At 34.2% G+C, this 20,433-nt stretch overlaps 1 protein-coding gene across 2 annotated transcripts in view; it reads right to left on the reverse strand.

Moving 5' to 3' along the window:
- The window catches only part of LOC126260852 (glucose transporter type 1), a 522,947-nt gene that overhangs the window by 245,778 nt on the left and 256,736 nt on the right, over window positions 1-20,433 (reverse strand). For both annotated transcript variants that reach the window (XM_049958265.1, XM_049958264.1), the window contains 2 exons: window positions 16,441-16,461; window positions 5,878-6,184 (listed from right to left, as the gene is read on the reverse strand). In XM_049958265.1, the coding sequence (XP_049814222.1) occupies window positions 5,878-6,184; window positions 16,441-16,461 (328 nt within the window). The remainder of the gene's footprint in view (window positions 1-5,877; window positions 6,185-16,440; window positions 16,462-20,433) is intronic.

Below are 20,433 nucleotides of genomic sequence, written 5' to 3' on the forward strand. Positions count from 1 at the left end.
ATGATCTATTTCAGCACAGTAGTGAAATGGCAGTAAAAAGACTTAAGATAAAAGCAGCCTGTACCAGGAAGAAGAGAGAGCTTTATTTAATGCAGAAGACTAGCTCTCACCAATACAAAATACCATTACATATACTACTGCCAAATTCTTCACCACATTATAAAAATGAAATGAGTGAACTTGATATTCATCCTCCCAATGACAGAGTCATACAGATTATGATAAATTCAAATGACTGGAATTCTTGACAGTACCAGAAAGAAACCCAGATAAAAAATAAATATTTAAATACAGACCCATTGGACTGATTAACAAAGTCACTGCCAGCAACAGTTTTGTTAAACTATTGGAAAGATCACAAGAAGTTACCTCTAATTATAGAGGTCTTCCCTCCTTCCTGTGTTCTGAATTTTTTTTGAAAAGGTAGCTTTGAATCATCTTTTAACAATTGTCTTACTTTGGCTTTATATTGAGGCTTTTCTACTGAAAAAGCAATATATGTTCTCACAAATTCACTTCTGGTAGAACAAAAGAAGAAAATTATCATTATGGCATTTTCTGTGACCTTTCCCAGGTCTTTGTTTGTGCAAATAATAAAATTCTGCTGGAGAAACTAAAATAGTATGGTATTAAAGGCATTTCCCTCACATGAAGAGAGTCTTGTTCTAGAAACATATGGTCACATTATGAAATGAGGGAACAGAAATAAGACTAACTTCACAGTGCTGAAACATTGAATGTGGTGTCTCATATGGCTTGGTGCTTAGCCTGCTCCTGTTTTTTGCCTACATAAATGATTTACCTACGATATTTAATGACACTAGTATACATATCCATACCAGATACTGCCACAAGAATAATTGAACAGGATTGGAACTAGCTCCCAGAAAACAGCTTAACCCTTAATCTTACAAAGACGCAAGTCTAGAAAAATAAAACTGACTATCAAGTACCACACGAACAGTTCAGTGGGAACACAGAGGATGAGACTTCATATGTACATTTCCCAGGCATCCAGTTGGATAGCAAATTGAGGTGTCAGCAGTACACAGATAAGTTAAGTGAAAGAATATGTCATTAGCCATTCCTCTTATATCATACAAGAATATCTGGACTCAGAAATTTAAATTCCACTCAACTCCAATGCTGGCTTTAAGAGGTTTGGACTTTACCAGATTATTGACATCAGATAGTGGCCTGTTTAAAGTTGCATAAATTCTTATTCATTAAAGAAATACAGGGAGATGTATCTTCTATGCATCTCGTACACTGCTTAAGTGATACTTCATCTACTGGAGTAAATTCAGCCCTAAGAAAAAAGATGTGTTCACAATTCTTATAAGATCTATTGCTGAGAGTAAAAGTAATTTTTCCATTTTACTTGACACTGTGATTTACTGATTAAAAAGAAACTAAATAAAAAAGAAAAAAACAGTACTAGTTTACTAATATTTTAAGATATAAGGGAACATAAAAGAACTGATGCATTATTGTGATGTAGTAAAATCAAGTATTTTCAATATTTTGGTTTCTCAAAAATCATTATGTTGCCATTCTGGAAAATAAGTAACAGTCAATAATAATAATAATAATAATAATAATAATACTGCCAGTTACAACATAAAACTTTTCATTCCACAAGCCAATCAACCAATAGTTCATTCTGCATTCTTTATAAATTCAACTGATTCAAACTTTAAATCAAACTTTTAATTCAACATTACACTACATGCACATCTTATTCAAGATGAAGTTTGTTACTCCCAAATTCACTGTATGTAATGTTAATGCTGAATACAAATTTTGCTTTTTTAATTTATGTCTATACGTAGATGTATAGCCTACTACATGGATTTACTGATGCCCTTAAACTATCAGGGAACAGAGATGTCTTCTGTTTTGGCAAATTATGGATGATAATTAATCACCCATTTTTCTGTGACAGACATGTTTGCTTATCTAAAGACTTTACACTAAAATGAATTTTGAATAAAAATATGGTTTTCTAATCTATTGCAAACAATGGGAAAAAATCAAATGAGAAACTTAGACAAAGGTGAGCAGTTATCACAAAGTTTCATATCTGCATATTTATTGAATGGAATGAGATAACAGTGAATGAATACAGTTATGCTTCAAGTCCCAAAAATAATGTCAGTTGAGGGACTTAAGCAAGTGCAGTGAAGTGACAAAGCTCATGTTATGGTACACAGAACATAACAATATACAATTATACAGTGTACTCAGTGAAGTTGTACAGTGGAAAAATTATGCATGAGCCACTCACATAAACACATCCGTTACTCCTGAAACATTGCAGCTCATCTGGCTGAAACTAGATTACAAAATGAATTTAGGCTAGCTTTATTACCTATCCAGTTGCTTTAGAGTATTACAAAAGTGCAAATGTTAAATAATTGTGAAAAACACATCTGCCTCAACTTAAAAAACTGATAGAAAACACAGTAACACAAAGACAGCTAAATGAAAGTATTTAATTCTTAGATTTCATGTCCCTTCTTACTGTAACTGATCTGATGCAATATGTCTCAAGATGAGATACATGCAGTTTCTGTCAGGAGTACTTCTATGATTCAATATTAGTCTACAATTAAAGGATCAGAAATATTTATACATATATATTAATTCTGTTTAAATTATCATCAAGCTACCTCATTTCATTCAATATATACACAAACATATAAGATCCACATAATATAAAATTAATATGTAAACATTATCAGCTTTTCAGACACTTCAACTTTGCAGTTGGTGCAAGAATGAACCTTCCTAACAGATTAAAAATGTGAAGAAGACTCAAATTTAAATATAGATTTTTAGCATTTTTGGCAAGATTTAGGTAGCATACATCTAGTGACTTTTTCTTCACATCCATTGTCCTCCATATGCTGGTCTGGAATTAGTAGGAGAACATTTTGAGAAATTTAGTATAGTATTGGATACATGAGGTAAAGGCTCATTAAATTGCTAGACCAGAGCATGAGAAATACTCAGATGACTCTTTTTGCAAAAGTAGAATCTACATTCAAGATACAATTTAGTATGTCAGGTTTACCAGCTTCTTCAATGCTCAAATACAGAAACTATACCTAGAAACAATTCCCTAGGCTTTGGCTAAACCACATTTCTCCAATATCCTTTCTTACAAGAGTGCTAGTACTGCAAGGTTTGCACGAGAATTTCTGTGTATTTTGGAGGATAGGAGATGAGGTACTGGTGGAAGTAAAGTTGTGAGGGCAGGTCATGGGTTGTGCTTTGATAACTCAGTTGGTACAACAGTTTCCTGCAAAAAGCAAAGTTCCCAGGTTCGAGTTCCATTCCGGCTCACAGTTTTAATCTGCCAGGAAGTTTCAATATCTGTTTTAAATGTTCTTACATTAGTCATGACAAAATAAAATTACAGGGTGACCTGTCATAGCAGAACACTGCATGTAAGTCTGATATAATGAATATTTACCAAAGTTATTAATCAACAAACATAGTAACTTGAAAAATGGGATCCATGAGAATTCCTTTCTTCATGTTAATCGTGAGCTAATAGGTTCTTAGAAGCTTTTCCTATGCACACAGTATCTCAAACTACCACATTGTCATTAGCAGTGAAGAAAGAACATGAAATTGTTACAGAAATAATTTCAAAGACAAAGAGATTCAAAAGTAGGAAGTAAAACATTAGAAGAGAAACTATTACTGAAGGGAATAATTAGTAGCTGCAAAACAAGATAGTCTGAATGTGGTTGACCACATTGGAGGAAAGGAGTAAGGTGGTGGATTTCATGTCGCAAACTGCTCTGACTGAAGAGGTGCACTGTGTCATTGAAAAAAAATGGACTGGGGGATGTAGATTAGTGGCTGAAACATGCTGGGTTGGCTGTAGGAGAAGAGAGATGCACTGCAACAGGCAGGAGTGTGTGCAGTAGGGAACACATTTCTGTGGTGGCCATTGCTACATTGACTAGGTAGTCCTTTGTCAGTGCCTATACAGTTTTTTTGAGCAAGAGATGATAGCAACAATCAAGAAAACAACATGATGAAATACCACATTTCCACTAATCACACAAATTTAAATGAGACACAAACTCTTATTTTGAAGGAATCATTTGTAATTGAATAAAATATATACTGCTTTCTCTTAATAGCACTTCAAAAAGCGATGAATTGTAAATATTAACTACTACATTTGCATAATTCAATGCTCCATGAGTAGTAACATTTTTCCCTCCTCATATGCCCCAAACAATTTTATCACAACACTTCTCTGAATTTCTTAATTTCTTCATGAAGAACAGAGAGGTCCATATGATGTAATGTTTTGGGAGTAAATGTTACACAGAATGTGATATGCTGCAGATTGGGATATCCTGCGGAGGATTTTCAAACCTGTTACAGAACTACATTAGTTTTAAATCCAAGACTCATTGACTTCAACTGTTTCTAATTTCCACTATATTGCTGAGTAAGTAGTACCATTTTTGAGCCTGTTTGGTCAGTATATGTTTAAGAGATGTTATCAAATAAGCATGTAGTGTATTATTGAAAAGTGGTACAATGTGATGCTCAATGTAGTACAATGACTACCACCTGTTGGTAAGGCAAACATATTAGTTAGGTTCACATATAAAAGTAAGCACTTTAAACTACAGTTTAAAACTTTTCTATACTTAGTGTTTGTGTATCTTGTTAAAAAATAGCCAGTGTTTGCGTCTCTTGTTAAATATGATTTCCTGTATTTCACTGTAATTTCTACTAAATGTGTTAATAGGCCTGTGTGGTGTTCATCAGGAAAATGGTTCGTTCATGCCTACTTTAAATAGTATTTCAGGTGCAGCAGCAGACTTAAATTCCTGATGCGAAATTTGTAAGTTTTAGCATTATTATGGAGCATATAATAGTGGAAAAACCTTGTGGTTAATTTCGAGCTCTCTAACCTACTTGTGGGCAGTCCAATCAACTATGACACTTGTAACATGAAAATGTAGGCTTTTCTAGGCACTGATAATTACAACTTTGCTTAACAGGAATACAATGGATGGTACTGACATCCAGATTATGAAAATTGCTGCTTCCTTCTAATGCTTAGTCACTACTGAATCAATTGTTGTAAAGAAAACTTTAAAAGCAAGTAGTTCTACTTCTATAAAACTACTAGGAGATATACAAGGTCAATACATTATGCAACAACTGAAAGAATTTCTACCATGAATAACCAAAGAAAGAAAGAAAAAAATCAAAGATAGATTGTGCAGTACTTTCAATTATTATATTGATATTTGTTGATGATGTATAGATGAATTAATGTGCTCCTCTGCACAATATACTTAAATGACTGATCTAGTCATAACCTTCAAGTGACCCAAGTAATGATCTTGTATGTGCTCAATACCTAGCTCAGCCAGAAGTGTTTAAGTCCTGCAGTAAACCTATGTAAGACTGCCTATCACAGCATCACTAGAACACTAGTTACAATAATTTCCACAAAATGGATTGTCAACTTTTTTTTCCAGTGAGCTTTTTGAATCTCCATGTACTGCTTATGATAATGAATATAGTGATCCGCAAAGTGTGTGTGCGAAGGGTATCAGGAAAATATAATAATATCACCTTGCTAAACTAGCCTGGTAATAAGTTGAAATGAAACAGAACGTTACACAACCATCAGATGAGCAGAATTGTAAACTATGCTGTCATGTCCATCACCATCGTCATCATCTTTTAAATCCACAAAAACAAATAGTAGCATAAAAGTTACCAAAATTTAGGCAGTGCATAGTTATAAAACTAACAGTCACCCTGCAATGTGTAAAAAGAAAACAGAACTATAAACAGAAAAGATGAAGTACAGTGTTTGTAACCTACCTGTTCTAGAAGGCGAAGCTTACGACGATGACTCTGCTCGCCCAGTCGATCAACAAATTCACGCAGTTCTTCAATCTCTTCTTTCACTTGCTGGACAGTATCCAGCTCGTGCTTGATGGCCACCATATCACGCTTCACCTCACTCACTTCACTCTGGCACGACTCGACTGATTTTGTGAGCTCTTGTAGCTGGGTCCGGATCTCGCACAGTGCTACAGACGTTTCAAATTGTCGGTCTCCTCTCGCCTGCAGCTCATCCAGCTTGTTGCTCAGGTTTGTGCTCATCACGCTCACCTGCTTCTGCAGACTGTCACCCCCCCAATTTCCTGTTACAATAATTCTGTCTACTTGTGTCAGTAGATAACTAAAATTAAATTTTGAGAAGGAGAATGACATACTTAATTTTTATTTTTTGAATTGCTGATAATGCCCTATCATTCTCATGCAGTCCCTCATACATAATAAAGATGCTGTGTACTAAATTCAAATGAAATATAAATCAGTCTAATTAATGACAGCTAGACCAGCAATTTCAGGTGAATGCTGCAGTTTTTATAGGCTTACAGAAAGCACATTCCAATAATGTATAACAGAATGTTATGCAATATTTTGCACCGAATGAATGAACCTTCAAAAATCAGATAGTACTTTATAACTGAATGGAATGTGGATGCAGAAAGATATTCTAGCCATAATATCTTCCAAATAGAAGACTGTTTGTTCTAAGAAACTGTTGATAAGTAAGTTAAAAGTAATTCTCTTGTTTAAGAGATTTCTAGCAAGCAAACGAAATCATTCATTCCCAGTAATCAAATACACTGCATACAAAATAATTTGGAAGGGGATGCTCCACATTTTTCTTCTAGGAAGGGTACATATATGTTAGTAAATACTAAGTGCAAAATATCTTAATTGCGTACTGTTTACTGAGTAATAGTACCTATTTTTTTTATTCCTGTTGTTGCATGCAGCAGTTTAATGAGACTACATTTATCGTAATGATGGAACAAACTGCTTGAAGATAGCAGGAACTGCCAACGATGTGGTTGAGTAGTATGTTACAAATAACTAGTGCATCCAACTTCACTATTATTTTCACGCCAGTCTTTCTGGAGTTGTTGATGCACCTTCCAAAATACTGACAACTTGTAAAACAGGACATAAAACTTTAATCAGTATTCAAACTAAATGACAAAATGGATTAATGAAAGCAACCACAACAAAGACATTTCTAATACAAATACAAAATAAACTACATGAAAATAGAGGAAATAGAGGAAATTGAGCAGAAAATTTTGTATGATGTGTATGCAAGAATTAAATTCCATTACACAAGGTGGTTAAACACATCCACAATACACCACTTTCAAAATATATAAAGCACATTTTTACTGGTTTTCAGCTTTTATCTTCACTCATTAATACGTGGCCCTCTTCTAACAATTGCTCCTGGAAAATCAACTTCTTGTATCTCAAAAATGGCTCCACTGCATGTATTTGCTAATAATTCTAAGTATTTCAACCGAAGTTCCAGAGCATGAATAACAAGCATGGTAGCCACATATTTAGTATAATGATTGAACAAAATAATTTGTAAATAAATGGAGAAAACACTTTGTACAATGTGTGATAGCATAAACTAATGCTGGAGTATGAAAATATTATCTTTGATAATTGCACAATATGCAGCATACAGAGCCCACCATATCCTACTTAATATTCTCAGTACATATTCCTAATTACTTAAGTGAGACATCATTAACAAAGAAGGAAATTTACTGATCCCCACTGAGATTTAATATTATCTCAATAGCCAAAATATGAATTCTGTTGGGGTACACAATCTGCATTTCTTAAAGTTGTGTAGAAAGCAAAACAGGAAGAGAAAAGCACCATCTGAACTGAATGACAATACAACTTGCAATTGTTCAAAAAATGAAACAAAGGAAATTTTTGTAATGCAAAAGGTTTTGACTACACAGATGAGGTGAAACAGAGCTCCTAGTCTACACGAGCAACGAGATTTTGTTTCACACTGATGGAACTGTGCATCTCAATGGCATGTTGGTCATGTGAGGCCTCTTAACAGCAACTCCTTTTTACATATTTCTCACCATGACCTATTTACAATACTCCAGTACAATTAAATAAAATTCACATTTAGTTCTACACAGCCTTTTTGAAAACACACTATCGAAATTTAAAACAGGTAGCACTGTTTTTTTAGCTTGTGAATCCTAGACTTTTATCAGATTTCCAATCATCCTGATGTATATTTCCCTGGAGATACATGAAATGAGCTGTGCTCTTGTTGCTGTGAGCAGGTTTTACTTGACTTTCTGCTAAGGACTATTACAGATTTGATTTAGTCGGAGAGGAGGAACTTGCCTGAACATGCGAGAAACATAAGGCTTCTAGAGAAAAAATGTTAATTCCAACAGAAAAACAAATTTTAAAAATTTCATTCCAACAACATTTTGCCTGTAACTGATAACTTATTTTTGTTCGGAGAGACTACTGAAATTTACAAATATTCTACACACTCAGTAACAAGGAATAACGGTAAAAAAATAAACACTGTGTAAGTGGTGTTGCTATGTCAGGTCCCTGCTGCTTTTCATTAATGCAATATAAACAAAACTGAAGTTAGTAGTGTACCTATGCCATATTCAGTCTACATCTCAATGCTGATCACATATGCCAGAAAAATGTAAGGAACTAAAACTGAAATGTTTAAGCCTATGCTCCCAAAAATATTGTCTTTTGTACAAGTACAGACGCAGTTACAAGGGAAATGGAAATAAATATTACACTAGTAAACTTTTCAAAGATTTTCATATTAACTGTAACCATATTTCTGTAGGCCCCGCAAACAGTTTCTTATTAACTGTAGCAATATTTCTTTATAATTTTACACTTGCTATATCAGAGAAATTTCATGAGCTGATGTGTGTTTCACACCATGTGCTGTTGAAGCAGCCATATACTATTAAACTGTTTTGGAAACAGTTACAAATGAATGGTACATAGAAGAGGTATTACAAATATCAACAAATAAAAAAGTGATCTACAAGTGATTTTCAGTGCACTACTCTCACATATGAAAGAGGGAAAACTTGTATGACTACTCAACAGAGTTCAATTAATTCATTTATCAGCAAATAATATTTGGTTAAAGTGAACTACATGAATTAGAAATAATATGACAACTGAAAACATATCAATGTCCTGCTCTTTGTTTTTAATAACTGTAATTAAATGCTACATCTTGTATGCTATGTGACATATGCTTTTTATAATGTTTGTAAGGGAATTAGGTGACAAATTTGGCATTTTGGTTTTTGGTCATGTTAACAAGTATATCTTGTATTAATTTTGATTACATTAAATAGTCATTCTCCTTCCGTTCATTCAGCGATTTTTTTAATCTTCTGAAACAATTTACTAAGTTTTAAGACATGCAATAGCAATTTCAAGTAACTTATGTGACATCAGTAACACAGGAATCTTAATTCAGTTAGAAATAATAACTCACAAATGTTGAAATAGTCTTAACACAATTACAGCATGCTGAAACTTTTGTTGTAAAGTAAAGAACACACAATTACATTAATAACTTATGAACTCCATCAAGAAACCTCATAGATCTTAACACATCTAATGAATGCACCTTCATAAATAAGTGAGTGCACCATGCAACTTAGTCCCCTCCCCAAATGAGTGCATTATTAGTGACCCTCTGATTTCCACTTTTCTGTTAGTGTAAATGATATTAAGATACATAACTTACAAAATGGTTTTGTAATCACCTGCTTCAGCAGCATTTTTTGTGGGGCAAAAGTTTCAGGAAATCATAAGGTTCAGGACTATATACAAAGAAGGATTTTTCATTTGCTTAAAATAATTTACTTCAAAACATTACTGGAAAGTTTACTTTTATGGCTGATTCTCATTCTCAAAAACAGATTTCCAATGTTTAGATTTTTTTAACAGATTTTGGGAATTAAATTATTTTCTTTATCTTTACCAAAAAAGATCTCCAAAAATAAAGCAAAATCAAAAATTTTTGCTTATTAAGTGGTAGCAGACAGGTTTAAAAATAGAAAATTTTCTTGAAGTATGCCAAAAGTATCTATCCTCCTCTTCTGAAGTACTTATCCACTTTATGGCAAAAAAGTGTAACAATGATCAACTACATGAATTTCTCCATGAAAACAGTCAGTCTCGCCTCAACTTCCACTTCTCACAATTGCTCCACCTACTTGACCCAAGAGTAGATTACCAGTACCTACAAAAAAATTCAGCCTGATGTAAAACTAATTATCCCTTTCAAAAAATTGCCTCCTGTTATTGCCTTTGTTTAATATTAGGAATCAAAATTAGAGGGTGAAAGGAGGGAGAAGTGGAGTGTGTGGAAGACATCACAGAACGCTACACTGTGAAAGGCACAAGAAATTGCAACTGTATTTACATCTCACAATATTGTGATAGTTGAATGAAATACAATTTCTTTTTATGTAATGATTCTGTGCACACAAATACACAAAGTAGATAATGGTCATGTCTGATATTTCATGAAATGGTTTTTGTGTTCAGCGAAATGATAAAATATCTTGGTGCAAAGAGAGTCAATTTTAACAATGCAGTTTGGGCTAACAAACAATGAACTGAGAGGAAAAGAGAGACTGCAGAATATCACGTCAATCAATTTCTTATAACTGCAGTTACAAAATATTAAAGTTATTTCTTAATTCACAGAGAATGTAATGAGTAATAAACAATGGAAATAGGAAATAGAAACTTAGTTGATTATTTACATAATTATTTCTATTTAGTTTCAGGGAGTGGGGAAGGGGAGAAATTTTAATAGGTAGGTTGCACTGCAGTATGCTTGGTGGTAAATATCCTATTTCTCTCTGCTACTATCCAGATGAAGGGGCAGTAAAATGGAAGACCTATTAGTTTTTAACTAAGGATATTTTGTCTGAGTAGAGTTAATTGCAGCTACATAACAAGGACTATCAATGTATTAAACATATGCAAGGTGACAGCATCCAAGCTGAAGACAGCATCCAAGCTGAAGACAGCATGCAAAATGTGAACGGTGAAAAAATCCACTTCACAGTAATCACTGAACAGTGAAGAGTTCTTTCTGAAGTAGCTACAGAGCTAATGGAATATGTAACATAAAAGCTCCAACACAATCTTGAACCCTCTTTCACTGTAAACTTAATCAAACTGAAGCTGCACACAAACATCTGTGGTTGATAGAAATGGTACTGAGGCTGCTTAACATAACCCTATCGATAAGCAATATAACCTTATAGATAATCTTCACCTTGTTTCCAAACCAATTTTCTGTACAGCATGCACACCAAAAGCTTAGGAAGTGCCCTGTCAACTTCCACTAAACAGTGAAGTTGTTTGGCGATGGTGTGGACTGCTGTTTCATAACATTCTATTAGTCTTAATATCACTTTAAGAACAAGTTTAATACATGGTCGTGTGTGTGTGTGTGTGTGTGTGTGTGTGTGTGTGTGTGTGTGTGTGTGTGTGTGTGTGTGCGCGCGCGCGCGCGCGCGCGCTCCCGCGGATGCGCAATGATCACCGAGTTCTAATGTTAGCGTGGTTGATCGCTCATCAAAATGTGCTGTGTTTTATTTCAATCACTAAAAAGCTTTCAAAGTAAAGCTGAAGACTTCTGGAAGGCATTACTCTAATTCTATCAACATTCTTCCACCCTCTTCCCCTGCACCCCCTCATAAACACATAAAAGAGGGAGGGAGGGAGATATATATTGGGGGGCGAGAGGTGAGTGTGTTTGGGTGGATGCAGAAAGAAACACACTATCCAAACTAACCTCTATATTACTTTACAAAAATGAGAGAATCAGAGGTCAATGTACTCTGGATCTGCACATGTCAACTATCCAAAAATACATTTAAACTTCCTGAGAGACTAAAACTGCATGCACTTGCCCACAAAAGGCAAAGGTCTCGACTTAGAGTCTCTGTCTGGCACGCAGTTTTAGTCGGCCAGAAAGTTTCCTATCAGCACACACTCCGCTGCAGAACGCAAATTTCATTATGGAAATAAAGTATTTGCAAAAGTATGTAATAAAGCTAACTTTCTGCAAATCAGTGGCAAGTTTTAAAAACTGACGGAGGTGGACAGCATTAAGAGACTTAATATAGACATACACACATATTGACCAAACAGTTCTTGTAAGGACTGAAACAGAGTCAGTGCCTCCTAAGTAAACAAGTTTGGAAGCCAGCCTTATAAGCAGATTACCCTGATGATGATTCATTAGAAATACAAAAACAGTTAAGGCTGGAGACAGTACAACAGGTACAGCAAAGTAGAGTGGAAAGTGCCATGGATAGTTCATTTCATACTTTAATGAGCAAAATACAAACAAGATAATGGGTGGGACAACCAGCTGGTGCCAGAATAGGTTACTTAGATATAAAATAATTACAAAATGGAAAGAAGCAAAAAACAGAACTTGTGGAAGAAATGATATAAAAAAAAGGAAATGATATTTTTGCTATGTAATCAACAACTGAATATAATTTGAAGAAATTAAAAAATGTTGGCATATGAGGTGCAAAAGGCAAACTTTAGTTAAATGTCAAAAGAATCACAAATAAATGTACGCTTTATACTGAAAGTCTGAACAGTTAGCAAATCCTGTCCTGCAACTACGAACAGGATGAGGTGGAGATTGATGAGAAATGTGGAATGTGTTTTATTCATCTCATAACATGTATAACTTCAGAATATACATATGATGTACAGGAGACATGTCAGGGTTACAATTTATTTATTTAAAATTTGTCAAGCTTACAATATTACTTACTGAAGACTTTATACAAGGTTATTTCTAACACTATTTCAGAATTTGCATCCTCTTTGACTAACATAAGTTTTTATTTCATTTTAAGGATCCAGCCAAGGTATCACTTCATCCTTTAGTAGGAGGAGGAGGAAGAGTATAAAGTGGTTTATGAGGCAGAAACTGACAGTCCAACAATGCATTAGAGTTTAATTTGTCGCTTAGAGGTTTGAATAGTCAGAATGAATCAGTGAGATACTGTTGAAGTTAATGCAATCAGCAGGAGCTTCAGAAACCAGAAGGTTATTTCATATGGTCGCTAGATGTACAAAAGAGGAGTTCCTACCAGGTTTCTGGAAAAGCATCAGTGACAAAAAGGCACGAAGAATAATATGCACCAATGCTAAGGTTCATAATGTCTTGCTGAACGTAATACACTATCAGAAACATAGTTACCTGTGAAGAGTTTCTTCAATAAAAGAATGAGTTTTGCTGGTTTCAAAACCTGACAATGAATTATGTGACAGGAGCACTGTGTTACAGGGATGTAAAACTTGATAACAATAAAACTGGAAGAGAGGAAACTGGAAACACTGGAACTTCTGTCTTGGAACCACATGCATATAATGAATGGATGGATGGATGGCTGCATGATAGGGTTTTGGATGCTCAGCATCATGGTCTCCAGTAACTAACTCTCAGGTCAGCTCAACAGCCTGCCTACTATTTATTTTGCTAATCTGAACAGTATTAAAGTATTTGAACTGTGATGTAACCAAGGATGTTTAAGAATTGAATGCATAGATAAAGTATGAACTGAAGATATTTCAGAAAGAATGAGTGAGAAACATACTCTATGTGAAATGAAATATTGTAGGGCAGACAAAGACACTAAAACATTGAATAGATAATGGAGGATGCTGGATGAAGCCCATATGCAGAGATGAAAATACATCATTGTACAAGCTAAAGAGGATAGGATCAAACTATTCAAAAGACTGATGCTGTAAAAAGAAAAGGTATAATGCAGTACATATCTAACAACGATAACCTTTTCTGAAATGATGCTGCTACAATCATCACTGTTGATTATGCCCAGACATGGTTTGGGGAACAGGGTTATTAGCTTCAACAGTCTACTGGGCCATCAGAGTCTCAACTAACTTGCAGCCAGTCAGTCATAAATTACATTTGTATGTCAAGATAAAATTAGTTCAGTATTGTGCTATTCTTTTTCCTTCAGGAGTTTTATTATTTTTGTAACCAACTGTATCAAATGACTCATTAACAATGAACTAGTTAAAATTCTGGGGACCTGCAGTTTCTCTCTACATCATCATCATCATTCACTGTTTCACTTGCCAAGATGGAAATTAACATATTTTATATTGACTTCCAATAATGCAACTAGAAACAAAACAAACTGGCAATGTTTTGCTATAAGGTTGACCTAGAGCAGAGAACTTTCATCAGCTCATCCACTGCCTACCCCTCCTGCCTCTCATTTAAGTTTGTTTTTAATTAAGTTATTATATAGGAACGAGTATGGTTCTTAATATGTTTAGAGCACTTCGAAAGTGAAAGAAACTTTGTTCCAAAATAATAATTCAGTAGGAAAAAATCTCTCATCAATGTACAACAATGTGTATCAAACACTTGTTAAATGAGTTGTTTTATATGTGGTTTGGCAGACTTTCATCACTGGTTTTCACATCTTTCTTTTGTTATTGTATATTTTACAGTGTATGAAATAGTGCAAAAATTAAAGGTGCTAAGAGTTATTATTTAGATAAAACCAAGAGCCTTTTAAAAATACATTATCCTACAATAAATTCTAACATCAAAACATTCACATGACAGGACAAAACACACACAACTTAAGTAAGTTAAACAAAAAATTTTTATTCAACAGACGTGCAATAAAAAATAAGAAGCTGCAAAACTCTCCACCAAATCATATGAATATTTAGGCCCTAAGAATTCACAAGCATATTTTTGTTTCGAAACAATAAAAAAGTGGCTGCACAAAATGACAGGAATTTACATGCACAAAATAGATTTGCATTTTTAGTTCTCTTAAGTAACTTGTTCCCTTTCTTTTGGTTCAACTAAGTGGTGTCTATCACTGATTCATTAGTTACCAATCAGTTCTAATGTTCCATCATTCTTCGGTTTCACATCGCTGCACCTCTCAGTGGGACTGGGAATCGGTCTGTGTTATCACAACTGCAGCTACTGACAAATTTCTGGTGTTTTATAGCTTTAGTTGTGCTCAACAGCAGCAAATAAAAATATTTTCTAGAATGTTTCAGACATTATTGAGTTATAGAGTAGTAAATTTTATTTTTTATTAATGTCAGCCTGGAAATGCATTGCCATTTCAAATCACAAGGTCTGTTAAGGAAATGAATACATGTGAAGTTGAAATTTACCATGCGTAATATCAGAGCAATTAGTTACATTTTTTTCTTTATTGTATTAGATTATGCATCATAAAATGAGCAGGAAATATGACTGGCTATTTTCACTGGACTGAACAATTACATTGTAGTTAAGAAATGAAGTGGTGGAGCTCTTAAAATTACTTTGTTCACTATGCACCATATTGGAATATAGCTCTACAATCCTCCCTCACTCATAGTAAGTGCTTAATTAATACAAAAATATTTTTATTTATTTTTTGGTATGTAATTTTGAATGAACATCTTACATTTGCAATTGCATTAACAATAAAAGCTGATGATTTTATTCAAATAAACGTTTAGTATAATTTTTATTCCAAGTCATTCCTCCAACATCAAATTATTTGTTGTTTATTGCATTGCTACAGCTAAATAATAATGATGTGCTTCCTGTTCCATATATCTGTGTAACAGTTTTATGCTTTGAAACATCTAACAAGTGTGGCAAGTTTTTTTGTCATGAGGAGTATTAAGCAACTCAAATGATTACTACATGGGTTTTAAATGGCAAAGACTTACAGTAATTTAGGAGCATTTAATATTTAATATTTCAGAGAGGTGAAGAGATGGAAAATAAATATTTCAGTACCCTTGAATTGGCTTTTCCAGTATATCCCGAGTTTAGTGTCATCCACAGTTCAATACAGAAGGCCATATCCATATCGTAACAGGAGTAGAAATTGCTACTGCAAAATGTGTATTCAACTATCTAGAGGCAGCATTAATGACAGGAAATATGCACAAGAAATTTACTAAATGAGATTTTCGTTTTGTAAGACAGAATGAAATATCAGCCCATTGTTTTATTTTCTTCTTAATGTATATTTTCTTTTCTTTTTTCTAATGCAATGGGCTGATGAGAATTATAATGAATAGCAGATGGTCTAAGTATCAAAATGGAATCAGTGAGAGCTGTATAATTTTGAATAGCTGCCGTTACTGGTTTTAAGATTGGTGCAAACTGATGCTGTATCAATACAAACATCACATTACTTTTTGGATTACAGGCCATGGTAATCAGCCAGTATGTCCGAAGTTAATTTACTTACTCACAAAACTTTCCAATAAATTGGTACCATAATCTATGGATATTACAAAGAGCACAAAAAAGTATTTTAAATGAACCACATTCACAGCATCTGTTCTCAGTACATTACTTCACTGGCCTACCATGGTATACTGTTTGGTGAAAAGTTTTCAGTAATGAATGAAGGTTAAATTAAGAAAAAATAATAAATAAAAAGAGATGAGGTTGATATTTACCCGTACTCCCGGCTGCCTCCACTATAAAGGAAAAGAACAGAAAGAGGAATAAAAATGGAAGAAAGGGTACTGCTTATAGTCTCGATAAGTAGTTTTAATGCATGTCAGTTTTTTTACTGTGAATAATACATTCTGATACCTTTTAATACTATTATGTCTCTAAAGGAAGTTACCGGGAGACTGCATGGCTGAAACAAGCAGTCAGGTACATATGTTATAGCAAATGTAATTGGGAACAGCCTTGTGAAATGAGACATTTGTAACAATGTGTGTTAAATAACATTCATTCCATCCAGCAATTTTTGTTGCCGTCATAGCTGTTTCAGTAGACAACAGAATCAATAACAAAACTTGAGCCTTGGTTTGGTACCAGGATAAGCATAGGCAAAATTTATGCTTCCTCAACATCTTAGATTAAAACAGATTCTTTTCTTTGTGCACTAAAGGGTCCTTGTTGTCAATAATACTAAAAGATATTAACACAGATAACAGAAGATTTTAGTTTTTGTATAATCAAATTACTTTGTGGCTAACAAATGATGGAATAGAACTGACATGTTAAAAGTGATGGTTAAAGTATTAATTTGTCATTATAACTAATGCAGTATACACCACTTCTACAAGCATCATCTGTTAAAAGTGGTGTTACAATATATTATATCTATGAATATTTCAGAGGAACAATTAACTACAATTAATTCCAAGCAAATAAATTCATGACAGTAATGGTCAGTTTTAACTAAACCACTCCCATGCAAACACGATTATGTAGGTCAACTGCAGCAACATTAAGTATTGATTATAAATTGCAGGCAACAGCTAGATAACAGTTCTGATATGCATTTTACCTAACAGAAATATTGCTATTGATACATGAATGAATTGCAAGAAATGAAAATACCACAACTCGTGAAGTAAGATGTTCATATGTTTTATAGTATTGAACATACAAGATTTTTCAACAAAAATTGCATAGGGAATGAAATGATAGGGTCCATGCAATGCACAAAAATATAAATTTTGGTATAAATTCTCACATGTAGTCATTTCACAAAGCTGGAAAGGATAATATGAAATGTCAAGGTACTTGTGAATTCGTTCACAATAACTCATAAATCTCTACAATATTTAGTTTAAGTTATGATGATTAAGAAGCAACAAAATTTCAACAGTTTGTTGCATTTGTTAAGGCAAAACGCACTTAACAAAGATGAAAGGTGACTGATTCCTATGGCAGACAGTTGCCCATATATGGTTTGAGTTACTGATTTCATTCTAGGACACCCAAAATTTTCCATCTATTCTGTGCATGATCCTTAAACAAGATCAGTAAAGTGAAAGTTAAACTGACTGTATTTATGGAACAGTGAAGCCAAAAGTTTATTGAGTTTTAAATATCAAACAAGATTTTAGTTGGAAGTAAAAAGCTGCAGTGTAGAAACTGTACACTAAATGCTAGCTGACTGAAAAACAGCACAAGAAAAATTATTATTGTAACTAACTATATGGGTAATAAGTTTTATTCAGAATTCTCATTACAAATTTCTATAAAAATGTGCACAATCACAAACATATGAAGGCAATAGTGTATATCACTATCTGGATGCTAAAGATCATTTTCATTTTATGATAACTCATATTTCAAAAGACCAGTTCTTACACATTTTGGCCGATACGTTCACCTACATTCCCAAAAGAACTGGTAATTTTTCAATTATGCATCTCAGTTTATTCCTCTAGTAATTTGGAAACAAGTACTGTAAATTTATAAAACATAAAATGTAAAACAACATATGAATTAGAAAAGTACCCCATGAGCATTTTATATTAGATTTTACATCACAACTTGAAAAATTTAGATCTGAATAAAACATAGCTGTACACTATCAAAACATTGTGGATTTTTTTATGAAACCAAATAAAAATTAGTAACAGTCACATTCACCAGATAAAGGGTTAACAAATTGTTTGACAGCAGCAGCAAAAGTTGCCAACAATTAAGCTTTTGGAACCAAATATTATTTCTTTGAAAATGTGAGGGAAAACTGCAAAATGGAAATACTAACTACACTTTAAAAAAGTATAAAGAATAGGTTATGAAGTTACTTAGATCTCAAATACTGTAACTGGTGACTCTAGCAAGTTATATTCATATATATGAACCATTGCAAAATAGTAAAACTGTAAGGAACAAAATGTTTAATGAATGCAGGTGATAGAGAGTAAGGACGTAGATTCACAAAAATGATGACTGTGAAAACAAAAAATCTATTAATGGAATACAGTAGGTACAGTTACTGGGAAAATAAGAGGGAAAACAGAAGGAGGAAAAAAAAGATGAAAGAAGCCATGAGTAAAGGCATGCACAATTATGAATTCATGGTACCAAGAAAGGAAATGAGATTATAAATGCCAATATGAGTAAATGGAAGAAAATTTAATGAAGTTTGTTGTGGTATTCTTGCATGTAGCGCACAGTTAGTACCACTGCAGACTTCTGAAGCACTGATACAAAGATTAAAGAATAAAATTGTTTTAGCAATGAATTAAGCATGCTAATTTTCTGTGTCTGCTGTAGATGATCTTTATTCTTCTCAACAGATACACGTAATTTTGTCAAAATTTGTTTCTCTTGCTACTTCCTCTTCTCTTTTCCTTTTTATTACCTTCTCCTTCAATTGATTTCTTTGTGCCCCTGTTACAAATGTTAAATATCCCTCTCCCTCTCCCTCTCCCTCTCCCCCTCCCCCTCCCCCACCCCCTCCCCCACTCCCAAGTCTTGTTACTGATTCCCACTGCAGTTTTCTTATTCTTTCAAAGCTTTCATTTTCTTGTATTTTACAAAGCAAATCCTTACTTACAGTTGGCTGTTATTAATTTGTACGTGATATAAGTGTTGTTACTAGTTTTGTAAGAAATAATTTTGACAAAAAAAAAAAAAAAAAAAACATGAACCATGGACCTTGCCGTTGGTGGGGAGGCTTGCGTGCCTCAGCGATACAGATAGCCGTACCGTAGGTACAACCACAACAGAGGGGTATCTGTTGAGAGGCCAGACAAACGTGTGGTTCCTGAAGAGAGGCAGCAGCCTTTTCAGTAGTTGCAAGGGCAACAGTCTGGATGATTGACTGATCTGGCCTTGTAACAATAACCAAAACGGCTTTGCTGTGCTGGTACTGCGAACAGTTGAAAGCAAGGGGGAACTACGGCCGTAATTTTTCCCGAGGGCATGCAGCTTTACTGTATGATTAAATGATGATGGCGTCCTCTTGGGTAAAATATTCCGGAGGTAAAATAGTCCCCCATTCGGATCTCCGGGCGGGGACTACTCAAGAGGATGTCGTTATCAGGAGAAAGAAAACTGGCATTCTACGGATCGGAGTGTGGAATGTCAAATCCCTTAATCGGGCAGGTAGTTTAGAAAATTTAAAAAGGGAAATGGATACGTTAAAGTTAGATATAGTGGGAATTAGTGAGTTCGGTGGCAGGAGGAACAAGACTTCTGGTCAGGTGACTACAGGGTTATCAACACAAAGTCAAATAGGGGTAATGCAGGAGTAGGTTTAATAATGAATAGGAAAATAGGAATGCGGGTAAGCTACTACAAACAGCATAGTGAACACATTATTGTGGCCAAGATACATACGAAGCCCACACCTACTACAGTAGTACAAGTTTATATGCCAACTAGCTCTGCAGATGATGAAGAAATTGAAGAAATGTATGTTGAAATAAAAGAAATTATTCAGATAGTGAAGGGAGATGAAAATTTAATAGTCATGGGTGACTGGAATTCGAGTGTAGGAAAAGGGAGAGAAGGAAACGTAGTAGGTGAATATGGATTGGGGCTAAGAAATGAAAGAGGAAGCCGTCTGGTAGAATTTTGCACAGAGCACAACTTAATCATAGCTAACACTTGGTTTAAGAATCATGATAGAAGGTTGTATACATGGAAGAACCCTGGAGATACTAAAAGGTATCAGATAGATTATA

Source organism: Schistocerca nitens, chromosome 5 (assembly GCF_023898315.1).
Source record: "Schistocerca nitens isolate TAMUIC-IGC-003100 chromosome 5, iqSchNite1.1, whole genome shotgun sequence".
NCBI classification, from domain to species: domain Eukaryota; kingdom Metazoa; phylum Arthropoda; class Insecta; order Orthoptera; family Acrididae; genus Schistocerca; species Schistocerca nitens.